Raw genomic sequence first — 12,302 nt, 5'->3', positions numbered from 1 at the left:
ATTCATTATAATAAAAAAAAGGTTATGTTACCTTAATACGTGAACGGTTAGTATATATATGTAATTAAAAATATTCTCTATCAAAATTTGAACATAAAATTATTATAAATTTGATTTAACTAATTAAACTAAATCATTTTTTTTTGTGTGTTTATTAATTATATATTCATTATCACATAAAATATAAAAAGATAAACTTTGTCCGGAGTATATTCTAATCTATGACTTACTCCAAAAATAAAAAATAATATATATATATATATATATATATATATATATATTTTATGGTACAAAGGTGACATTTCTTTATATTTTTTTTTTATATTTTTTAAATTTAATTCATTAATTTTTATATATTTTTTTTTTGAAAAAAGATAATTTATTTTTAGAGTAATGATACATACATCACCTTCAAACAGCACCTATCTCATTTGGAAAGAAAGAGAAAACATATCTTAAAAAAAATATATGAGAGAAAAATATTTTATGTTTTTTTTAAAATGAGATAGGTGTTATGTGAAGGTGTTGTATAAGGGTGTTGTATATATCATTACTCTTACTTTTATACTCTCTCGTTTTATTATAATTTTCTTGTTAATTTTTTAAGCTCATCCCAAAATTTTTTCAGCATACTGAAACTCGAATTTTTGAATTTGTCTTTGATCTAGAGTATTTCAAACTTTGAATTGGCAATAAGATAAACAAAATGAACTTTGGTTATTAAATTTTACCGTCATTAGTTTATGTTTAAATCGTTTTTTAGTAAAAATAGAAATGTCACGAAAATAGTTATTTTCAAAAATTATGTTATGAAAATGAGTTTTTAACTTTGAAATATAAGTATACACATTGAAGACATTTCTTTTTATAGCAAGTAGGCATATTCCATACGTTTTACACATGGTCCAAAGATTTGAAAGTCCGTTCCCCACATTATACATAGTTGTTTAGAAATTTGCAACTAACATTAATCTCAAATCCTACTCACTATATAAACAGATGAAATATCCTTAAATTTTTCATCGACAACATTGTCGAAAAATAAACAATGACATCTTTTACATTTCCGGCCACCATGCCAGCATCAACCACGGTAGCATTATCCTTGTCTTTCCGACTACCCTCGTCGAATAAGACACCACAAAGCCACACAAATCATTACCGTTCATACCACAAACTAAACGTGAAATGCAAAATGAACCAACCAGGCGAATTAGATAGGAGAGACGTGTTAATCGGGCTAGGTGGTCTATACACCGCATCCAACTTACCACAACCCGCACTCGCGGATCCAGTTCTAGCACCGGATCTCACTCAATGCGGTGCAGCCGACCTGCCCGAGGGCGCCAACCCGGTGAACTGCTGCCCACCCTCGGTTAGAAACAAGATTGTTCCTTTCAAGCTGCCACCACCTACTAGACTTCGAATCCGGCCGGCTTCTCATTTGGTAGATAAGAAGTATGTCGAGAAGTTCGAAAGAGCGGTTAGGCTCATGAAGGCTCTTCCATCAACCGATCCTCGTAGCTTCTATCAACAAGCTAATATTCATTGTGCTTATTGTGATGGAGCTTATGATCAAGTCAATTATCCGGGTTTGGAGCTCCAAGTTCATAACTCGTGGCTATTCTTTCCTTGGCATAGGTATTACCTCTATTTCTTCGAGAAAATATTGGGAAAACTTATCGACGATCCAACTTTCGCCATGCCATTTTGGAACTGGGATAACCCGGCAGGAATGCCAATACCCGCCATCTACTCGAACCCTAACTCCCCACTTTACGACCCGCTTCGAGACCCTCTTCATCAACCTCCCACTTTGGTTAACTTCAACTACGATGGAACCGATCCAACTTCTACCAATGAGGAGCAAATATCCGATAACCTAGCCCTCATGTATAAACAAATGATATCCAATGGTAAAAAGGCCAACTCATTCCTAGGCGAACCATATCGGGCAGGATCCGAAGCGGATCCTGGCGGTGGTTCGATTGAGAATTCTCCTCACGGACCAGTTCATGGTTGGACAGGGGACCGTAATCAACCTAATGGTGAGAACATGGGAAACTTCTACTCTGCGGGTCGGGACCCTATATTTATGGCTCACCATTCGAACATTGACCGGCTTTGGGCGGTGTGGAATACCCTTGGAGGGCGTCGACGTAACTTCACCGATACGGATTGGTTAAACACGTCGTTCGCGTTCTACGACGAGAACGCTCAGTTAGTTGAGGTTAAAGTAAGAGATTGCTTGGATGAGAAGAGACTAGGTTACACTTTTCAAACCGTGCCTAATCTATGGCTCGGTGCCAGGCCGAAGCCTACGACACGAACTACAACTCTTCAATCCAGGGAGATCAAGATACCGACCAAAACCAAAACCACAACAACAACAAGTGAGGCGACGACACCGATAGTGTTGGATAAAAAACCGGTGACGGTGAAAGTGATTAGGCCGAAGCAAAAGAAGAGGAGTAAAAAGGAGAAGGAAGAAGAGGAAGAAGTGTTGTTAATCGAGGGAATTGAACTTGATAAGGATTCTTTTGTGAAATTCGACGTTTTGGTGAACGATGAGGACGATGGGGCGACGTTTACCGGGCCGAATAAGGCGGAGTTTGCAGGGACATTCGTGAACGTGCCTCATTTGCATAAAGAAGGGAAGAAGATGAAGATAAAAACATGTTTGAGGCTTGGGATTACGGATTTGCTTGAAGATTTGGATGTTGAAGATGATGATAGTGTTTTAGTCACTATAGTACCAAAACGCGTCACTACAACTGTCACTATAGCTAGTATTAAAATTGTCTTTGAATGATTGAATGAATTTTATTATTATTAAAGTATAATATTTTAAAGAATAACCCCCATTTCATTGGGTTGGGTAAATTGATGTTTTTATCCTTTTATTTTGAAATTAATATTAATAGTTTCAAAAGAATTAAGAAATTGTATGGATATTTCAAAGATTGAACTAACAAATTCAACCCAATTGAAAAAATCTAAAGGACAATTACTTTTCAACAAAATAATTAAAATATTATCTTAATTTTATTAAATAAGAATATTATACATTCAATGTATCTTTTCTCATTTAAAAGAGGCAATTACATTTCAACATATATTAAAGAAGACATTTAAAGTTTCTTTGATAATGTGTCAATTTTTGATGACCCGAGTTTGTTTGATCCAAATAATTTAGTACAAAATAATATGTTATTTAATACGAAGATAATGACATGTTTTATGCTTGGTATTACATATTTGCTAGAGGATTTGGACGTCCAAAATGATGAGGGTGTGATAGTCATTTTGGTCCTAAAACACTTCACAAAATTGTCGTTATATCTTGACGTGTTTGCGTAAAAAATTAATGCAAACAATTATAATCAAATATATTTTGAGTTTAAAACAACTTTTTATTTACTCCCTCCTTTAACGAATAAATTTGAGCAAATAAATTGAGTATAATAAACTAAGCAAATAAATTGAATCAAACTTACCTTATATCAAAATCTTCTTTTAATGAGTGATTATTAAAGTCAAATAATTATTTTTTCCCATTTATTTGGGTGGCTACTAATTAGATAGGGTTGGTCCCCCATAGACTATGATATTTTTGTTTGTTTCTTTACAACTAATAAAATATTATTAAAAATAGCACAAAAATTACTATTCTCACGGACCATGGTAACCAATTAAAGCTGACTTTATATTAGAGTTATTTCAGATTTTTTTTTTTTTAAATATATTCTGATTATACATTTTAATAATTTATCTTAAATATCAAACAAGATTTTTAAAAAATAAAATAAACCAATATAAATTACACTCCGTACATGAAAAAATATAGTAGTACCTCGATAAATGAATACCTTTGAGACAAAAAAAAAAAAAAAATCATTTGACGAGTAGATGATATTGTCACTATACCACAAGAGTCCTCAAGAGAATTAGTTTTTCAAACTATTGTCACTATACAAAATTATATAGTACAACATGATTAAAATATTCCATAAGTGGTGCATGTTTTACACAAAATTAAGGATCAGATATATTTTGTGGAGGAAAGAAACAATCAATTTTGGAGGCATTTTTCAAAAAAATATGACTTATTATTGTGTTTGAAAATTAGTCTGGGATGAAATGTATTCCTGATGTATTATATAAATAAAAATATATATTACTTTACCAATGTAGTCCAGTGGTAAGAGTCGGCTTGAGAGATCAAAATGTCACGAGTTCGATTCCATTTGAAATCGAAATTCTACTGTATAAAGAGAAACGTGCACCTATGAAGTTCTAATCAAACAAACACAACGAGATGAACAATTTTAGAGCAATAATGAAATATAAGTAAAAAATGTTCAACAACAAACAAATATAACTTCAAATCTAGCGTTAACGAGTTTCGGTCGTCCTCAATAATATCAATTAAAACACCGACCGTTTCTACCGATTTTTTCAGAAAAGATATCTCATATCGTCATCATAATAGCGTTTTGTATACAATATTCTTATATTTACAAATAATCAATGTAAAAGGTAGATGACTTATCATTAATGTCGTTTTTTTTGGCTGGAAAAATCTGCCCTGTATATTTTTCTATTAAGGAAGTAACCTATAAAGGGCTGCCCTAGATCTATAAAATAAATATGTTGGGACTTTTGGCTGCCGTAGACCTGCCCCGGGCTCTGGTTATAATTCACACACAAAATTATAGTAATATGTTAATTCCCCTAAAAAAGGTTTAGGAGTCCCCGGTTGGAGAAAAGTCATTTAATAATAGTGATTAATGTGGACAAAGGTTGACCAATTAGATCCAATGATGAAAACACATTAATTAAACTATGATTCATTTCTGAGAAACCCCATTAACATCATCAAGAATAGATAGATCTGATCTGTCTGTTCTTCAGTTATAGTTATTAATGCTTCTGGGCAGATTACTTATCATTCGTCCCAACTCCAAACACGCCCTAGGTTTCCTTAATGGGGAAGAAGAATCTCATTTGGCTTCTTGGCCTTGTAAGCATCTGCAACATAGAACAGGGTTCCATGGAGTTTCAATGGGTTCTGCTCAATCTTCATGGAACTCAAGAAAGAATGGAACTTTTTCCATGAATGAACAATCTGGATCCGAACCTGGCAAGTGGGTATTATCTAGATCTGTTTTATCAAACAGAGTTAGCTTGTTCTTGAAAACGCCATCTGGATTTGGTAAGTTTTTCAACAGAGCTTATGCTAGCCTAATGGCGAATCAAGATGATTCTGAAGAAAGGAAACAAGATGAGCTTTTGGATGTTGTAATCAAACAAGTTTCTGCAGGATCTGATCAGTAAGTCACTCTCTTGAGTTTGTTTGGTTTTTTGTTTTTGTTTTAAAAAAAAATCTTGTTTGAGTGGATTATTTAGATAATAAGATAAAAATACTCTTAATATTTAAGGTATTTTTTTAAATAATTTCCTTATAGATTATTGATGATGGGATAATGGTTTAAAGTACATCAAACAAGCCCTAAGGGCCTTGATTGTCATAACCAAAATACCATAATATATGATTTAAAAGATATTTGTTCTTGAAATAAATTGAAACTTTTGATGTATTTTTATACAAATAACTCTGTAACAATTTTTTTATTTGAAATAATAACCTAATTATCCAAATGAATTCCAGATTAATCATGTCTGATGGAAATAATAGCAATGGCAATGGAGGAGGCAATAAAAGGAAAAATGGCGACAACAATGGAGATGATGGCGGCGAAAACATGTTGGCTTTGGTTTGGTTATGGTACTGGAGGTGGTGGCAGCATCGTGAATCAAACAAACCCGACAAAGACAACAATATCGACAACATCAACATGAACCCATTAAGGTTTTTCGAAAAGATCTATACTGACGACATCAACATGAACCCATTAAGGTTTTTCGAAAAGATCTATACTGATGTGATATTCATCCCAATATCAAGACTTGTTTTTGAGGTCTTTCCATTAGATGCATTCACAACATTGCTAACAGAGGTACATGTGTCACGCGGAATGCCGCGTTTGTCTGCATATCTGAAGGCCTTATGGACGACACTATGGCTGGTATGCTTGTTAATGGCAGTTCTTATCATGTTTGCTCTGGGGGTTCTCGCGATAGGACCAATTGCCTTGGCTTTAATGGCGCTCGAGTCCTATCTATGGCCTCCACCACCACCCAATCACAGTGATGATCGCGACGATGATAATGAGGATGTATCATAGATATCTCGAAAAACCTTAACTGTTTCATACTAAGATAAGAATAATAACAAATAGCCTTGTTTATTGAAGTTTCAAAAGTCTTACACAATACACAAATAATAACATATTCTGAAAGATTAATGATTCTATGAACAAAAAATGGACTAAAAGGAGGCTCTCATTCCCAGCAATGTGTAATCATATACAACTCAAATAACACTATACATAAAAAGAGAGGCATATAATATTTCACAAGCAATCCAACACACATGGTAAAAAGTAAAAGTAAAAGAATGTTTGATTTTTTCACGAGCTAAGCGCAAAATTGAAACCTGAAACGACACCGATCACTTTGTGGTTGTGTTCTTAAGCTGCCCCGGCTTGCTGGGTGAAACTTTACTTCCTACTAGCGGTAATTTCTTAGCTGCTCCACTGGCTGCAGTTCTTTCGGCAATCCTCTTCTGTCGTTCGATCATCTGCTCTTCCATCCTCTTCCGGGCCTCCTCTTCCTGCAACGAAGATAAAATCGCATTTGAAAACTGAAATTAGTCATTTGAATTCAAAAATATAATACCTTTTCCAGTTTGCTCTTTGGGGTGATGGGCTTTCGCACAGCAACCGGGGTCTTGTTTCTCGATAAAAAGTCAGATTTAATCTTTGAAACCGGCGAGGTTTTAGTCCTTGTTTGTTTCTTAGGAATGGGGCTGTTACCATTTTCTGGAGCTTCCACTTGAACAGGAACAATCGTTTCAACTATTGCAGGCTTTTGAATGGGTTCGACGAAAGAAATCTCGACACCATAGTCCATTTCAGAAGACCAAGACTCTCCGATAGCCGAATCCCTAGCGAAAACAGCGCAGAGATCGTCGGGTTCAAGGCTATTACGGTTATCGAGCTTGTTTGGAACCTCGGTTTGGGAACTATTAAGGATGCCAGAAACCATGCTTATGTCTGTTTTCCATTGCGAGTCAAAATGATCGTCGACAGAAGTACGAGTCGTTACCATGAAAGAATCGTCAATGGGGACCACTTTTTCGACTTTTTCCATGTTGGCGGCGGTTTGCGAAGGGAAATTTCCTTCGAACATATTCCCGGTGGAAATTCCGTTCGTCTCATATGTTCCCGAATGATTTGCCACGAACCAATCTTCCGCTTTTCCATGTTTGATAGTTGAAGACTCGGGAATATATCCTTCTCGAGTAATATTTCCTGATCCCGATACCCTTTGCGATAAAAGCATGGAATCGTCGCCAGATAGCCGTATAGGACGGAAGTTTTCACCGTTTGCAAAATCTTCCATTCCTCTACCTTCATTAACTACGTTCCTTTCTGACACATCAAAAGAATCCATTCCGAAATTCCGTTTAGTGTTGAGCTTTTCAGAGGCCAGATCAAAAGAACGGGAATTTCCAGATTCAAAATCATTTTGAACAGATTGATGATTTTCAACCATATCTGATGGTGGATCGTCATCTCTCATTAGAAGGTTCTGAAAATTCTCCCAATTATCATTCCCTTTTACTTCCTTGATCGCCTTGTCAGAACCGTCATTGTTCTCGACTTCCTGACGAGACGAACCCTTTTGCCCACTCCTCTTCTTCTTGTTTGAATTTGATTTCTGATGATGCTTCTGGATTGATCCTATTATGTCATGCACTTGCTTGAGCGAATCTTCATCCATCTCATCTTCAACCGAATCATCGTCTTCATCATCGGAACTTCCATCTTCTTCTCCATTTCTTTTATCCGAAGTGATATAATTGATATTCTTAATAACAACAGTCTTAGAAGACTTCTGTTGTTTCTTCTTGTTCGATTGCGATCGCCTAGTATCTGACTCACTCTCCTGTTCAGATTCAGTGAGCTCTTCTTCTTCTTCATCATCAGCTTCCCTGTTTGGCGACTTCTTCTTCTTCTTCTTGGAAGATGTTCTGTGATGTTCATCCATATTAGGAGGCCAACCCATATTGTAATAAGGAGGCATACCCGGAAAAGGGTATGCTTGATAAGGAGACATATTCTGCATTTGTTTTTGAAAATTGAACATATAAGGAGGGATTTGATTCGGCCATGGCATTTGCATTTGAACGTTTGTGTTTGTTGTAGCTGGAATCTGATCTGGTGCAGCAGTCCCATTTGTATTGTTTTCTGAACTTGAAATCGAGTCAGTCGATTGATCCAAACCATTATTACCATCGGAGGTAAGAACAATTCCTGGTGTGACCATATAGGGCTGTTCAAGTTGAGCATATGCTGCTTGCATTGCAGCTAATTCATCCATCCATAGCCCATCCCCATGTTTCTTCTTACATAAATCCTTGAATTCCGTACAAGCATCCCTGCATATTGTTATGCAGATTTCAGAAAAATATATTATATATAATGCATTGACAGTTTTCAAAAAAAGAAACAAACAAAAGGTTGATTGATTTGTACCTTAAACGTGAAGCTCCAAATGCATCTGCGAAATAGAGAAGATCGTCGATGTTCTCTAATTCAAATCCAGCAGCAAGGGCTCGAGCGTAAGCCATGGCTTGCTCCTTTCGAAGTAAGGCTTTCCGGGTCTCCATTAGACGTTGAAGACGAATCCTTAAATAGAGAAATTAGTTTAAATTTGATCTAGGGAAAAACGAAAAATAAATAAAAGGGTAAGATGATGAAGATGAATGTACTTGGAATTCTCTTCTTGTCCAACAACAGCACCATCAGTTCCTTCAGTCTCATTCTTAACCTAAACAAAACAACACAAGAAAGATAATCAAACATAAGGAAAACCAGAGCAACGATCAATTTATGAAGACATGATTGATTGATTACCTTTGAAGCATTAGGAGAATGCTTGGAAAACCCATTAACAGTTGATAAATTTCCTGAAAAACATCGCCAAGTTTCCATTTGAATGAGTAATAATCACAAAATCAATGATTTCCATTAACATTCTAACTAATGAATTACCTTCTACTTCATGGTTAATCCCATTTTCAATGGATTTAGATTGAACCGCCGAACTCTCAATCTGTAATATTTCTTTCTCAAGACCCACAAATCTCTCAAGAACTTCAGGCGTGCTAACAAACCTCACAAATCTGCCATGTATATACAAGTATAAGAACAGAAGATCTGCGGCCAATTAAGAACAGAAGGAAATATTCACCTCTGAAAAGTGGATTTAGTGAACCAAGAAGCATCAACATTAGTCGGCGGCGTAAGACGAATCGAATACCCACCCTTCGGTAGCTGATCTTTCGCATATTTCAAATGCGAAACAAAGGGTCCAACAAGCCCAGATGCAATTTTTTCACTAATCCCTCCATTGAAGATCACAAGATCGCATCTATTATCACATTTCAGCAAAAACCCATCAATTATCAGTCAGTATTTCACAAATCTGTATCGGTAAAACGATAAAACATACCTTGTTCTTGTTGGGGTTAGCTGAAACACAGCATGCTCGAGAAGAGCTTCAGGATCCATGGTCAAAAACACACACAAACACAGAGAGAGAGAAAGCTAAAGGGTATTTGGGCGTGGCGTATTAAGGAAAGAAACTAGCGATGAACTGTAAATGAGCTAGAGCCAGCGATAGCACATGCCAGAGAGTGATGTGTCCATTTTTACGGAGAATTTTTTACAAAAAATGGATCTATCCTTCCTTCTTCCCATTTCCAAAACAAAAAAGGTAAAGTAGGGTAATGATCATCATCAATTCATCATCATTAACATCTAAGTTTTACCCTAATTTTCTGATTAATCAAATCATAAATCTTAAACCTTTAACAGAGAATCTCATTCCCCAGCCCGCCAAGGTTGTCTTTTTATGGAAGGAAATAGGAAGTGGGCCAGATTCAATTATGGGTTGGTTGAGGCGTCGGTGTCTACTTGCTTGGTTTATAATAATTCTTCATCAAAAATATTATCTGATTAATTATGGATCATAATTATTATTTAATTACTATTCATGTTTCCACCACTATTATTAAATTTTAATTAAATATGGTGATTATTGATTAACAGCAAAAACAAATAAATAAATAAAGTCTATGTGAAGGGTAATGCATCAAATCTCACCTAATGATGATTATCCAAACTATCTAAATAAAAATAAAAAATTTAATTAATTTTTTTTAAATTAAATTTAATCTCAATATAATATATATTTTATTTATCATCACTTGACAACGATATTTATTTTTATTTTTATTTTATTATTAGTATTATTATTTTTATTGTTTTTTTCAGATTCAAATTTAATAATAATAAAAAATTCGATTTTTTTTTTTAAAAAAAATTTAAAAATTTAAAAAAAAAAAATTAAAAAAAAATTATTGACTAATTTCAAGCTGATATATATAAATATTTTTTAGTTTGGATTATCCAAACAATTTTCAATCCAATCCGTATCCGATCCGTATTAATTAGTAAAATGCTTTGGATTACGGATTGGATAAACTTAATTTGGATTTATTACGGATCGGACAAAATGAATTGGTTTTACCCATTTGCTCACCCCTAGCTAGATGAGTCATTACCTACCTAGAAACATCTTTATCCTTAATTTATCAAAATATTGGTAAATTTAAAAATAGATTTAAAGGTATTTTATGTGTTTGGGGGACTTTAATGTTTTTGTCAATGTTTAATTTTCTATGAACTTTCAATTTCTTTTTTTATTTGTTTCTTAATTTCTAAGTCTCTATTTGGAACTTTATTAATGCTTTCCTATAATAACCCACATTAATTATGGTTGTGATATTTTTTTTCTTCCTTCTTTAAATGAGATGTTTTTGTTGAAAAATGACAAACTCAACTAAAAAATTAGAAAAAGCAAGTCCATAAAACGTGGCATGCCATTTAGATAAGAGAGATAATTTTAAAAATGTCTCGAAACACTCATTTCAGGTCCTGAAACACACGTGGGTAGAAGGGAGAAAAATTAAAAATGTCTCGAAATAAGCATTTTCAGGATCCGAAATAAGCATTTCGAGACCCGAAATAAGCATTTCGATACCCGAAATGAGCGTTTTCGGAACGTGGGGACAACCTAGCAGGCCACGTCGGATTCGTGGACTTACTTTCGTTAATTTTTTCGTTGAGTTTATCATTCCTCGTTTTTGTTATTAGTTTTCGATGTCGAGGAGTAATTGAACACTTGGTGATGCGATAGGATGAAATCAAACATAATTGTAACAACCTATGATAAATTTACAGGGTTGGAAACACATGAAACTGAAATAAAATTGAGTTTAACGAACAAATATTATTAAATTTGTTAATATATATATATATATATATATATAATTAAAATATATTTTGAAACATTATTTCATCTAAATTAAGATATTAAAAAAATAATTTTAAAATAAATTAAAATTATATATATATATATATATATATTAAAACCTTATTTTATCTAAATTAAGATATTAAAATATTATTTAATGTTTTTGTGAATATTTAATTTTCTATGAACTTTCATTTTCTGTTTTTGATTTGTTTCTAAATTTGTAACTCTCAATTTGAAAATTTATTAATGTTTTCTTATAATACCCCACATTAATTATGGTTGTGATATTTTTTTTTCAAATGATATATTTTTGTTATTAATTTTCTATGCGGAGGAGAAATTGAATACTTGGGGATACGATAATATTTTAGAAACATTTAGAGCTAAAGTAAAGTTAAGTTTGATCAGATAAATATTATTAAATTTAATAATATATATATATATATACATAGTTAAAATATATTTAAGAACATTATTTCATCTAAATTAATATCTTAATAAAATTATAAAAAAAAATATAAATCCTGAATATAAGCCTTTTCAAATTGGACTTACATATTTTACAAATAAATGAACCTAAATTAAAAACATTTTGGAAGTTGGGAAGAAAAGTCCAACATTCAACCATGCTGCCAAATAAGAGGATACATTATATTAGATTTTCTGTCAAACATTCCACATTGGTGAAAAACCTGTCATAAATAAACTTAAATATGGTGTTTATTTTGGATCAATTTTGAGATTGTAAATTATGGTGTGGATGTGGCATATGATCATGTGGGACTGAAAAG

The 12,302-nt window shown here is 33.5% G+C and overlaps 3 protein-coding genes across 3 annotated transcripts; 2 read left to right on the top strand and 1 right to left on the bottom strand.

Moving 5' to 3' along the window:
* Positions 1-960: 960 nt before the first annotated feature.
* On the top strand, positions 961-2,920 carry LOC124911301 (polyphenol oxidase, chloroplastic-like). Its single transcript, XM_047451766.1, has one exon. The coding sequence runs from the start codon at positions 1,049-1,051 to the stop codon at positions 2,810-2,812; it is 1,764 nt and encodes a 587-aa protein (XP_047307722.1). The 5' UTR covers positions 961-1,048; the 3' UTR covers positions 2,813-2,920.
* Positions 2,921-4,926: 2,006 nt separating this feature from the next.
* LOC124911716 lies at positions 4,927-6,381 on the top strand. The gene is made up of 2 exons (XM_047452226.1): positions 4,927-5,333; positions 5,672-6,381. Exons 1-2 carry the CDS (start codon positions 4,927-4,929, stop codon positions 6,246-6,248), a joined length of 984 nt encoding a protein of 327 aa, XP_047308182.1. The 3' UTR covers positions 6,249-6,381.
* A 6-nt stretch (positions 6,382-6,387) lies between these two features.
* On the bottom strand, positions 6,388-9,900 carry LOC124911300 (COP1-interacting protein 7). The gene is made up of 8 exons (XM_047451765.1): positions 9,643-9,900; positions 9,382-9,561; positions 9,183-9,313; positions 9,045-9,097; positions 8,900-8,958; positions 8,664-8,816; positions 6,802-8,566; positions 6,388-6,736 (listed from the first exon to the last, which is right to left on the bottom strand). The coding sequence occupies exons 1-8, from the start codon at positions 9,699-9,701 to the stop codon at positions 6,575-6,577; spliced, it is 2,562 nt and encodes an 853-aa protein (XP_047307721.1). The 5' UTR covers positions 9,702-9,900; the 3' UTR covers positions 6,388-6,574.
* Between the last annotated feature and the right edge of the window lie 2,402 nt (positions 9,901-12,302).

This window comes from Impatiens glandulifera, chromosome 8 (assembly GCF_907164915.1).
Source record: "Impatiens glandulifera chromosome 8, dImpGla2.1, whole genome shotgun sequence".
Classification (NCBI taxonomy): domain Eukaryota; kingdom Viridiplantae; phylum Streptophyta; class Magnoliopsida; order Ericales; family Balsaminaceae; genus Impatiens; species Impatiens glandulifera.
Note: the sequence above shows the minus strand (reverse complement) of the source record. Positions and strands in the feature narration are given on the sequence as shown.

What these genes read in the sequence shown, in the direction of transcription:
- LOC124911301 (XM_047451766.1), top strand. Translation starts at nt 1,049, where the DNA reads ATGACATCTTTTACATTTCCGGCCACCATGCCAGCATCAACCACGGTA.
- LOC124911716 (XM_047452226.1), top strand. Translation starts at nt 4,927, where the DNA reads ATGCTTCTGGGCAGATTACTTATCATTCGTCCCAACTCCAAACACGCC. An exon ending in GTTTCTGCAGGATCTGATCA is followed by an intron (nt 5,334 to 5,671) that starts GTAAGTCACTCT and finishes AATGAATTCCAG; the next exon opens with ATTAATCATGTCTGATGGAA.
- LOC124911300 (XM_047451765.1), bottom strand. Translation starts at nt 9,701, where the DNA reads ATGGATCCTGAAGCTCTTCTCGAGCATGCTGTGTTTCAGCTAACCCCA. An exon ending in ACTAAATCCACTTTTCAGAG is followed by an intron (nt 9,314 to 9,381) that starts GTGAATATTTCC and finishes TATACATGGCAG; the next exon opens with ATTTGTGAGGTTTGTTAGCA. An exon ending in TTTGGAGCTTCACGTTTAAG is followed by an intron (nt 8,567 to 8,663) that starts GTACAAATCAAT and finishes AACAATATGCAG; the next exon opens with GGATGCTTGTACGGAATTCA.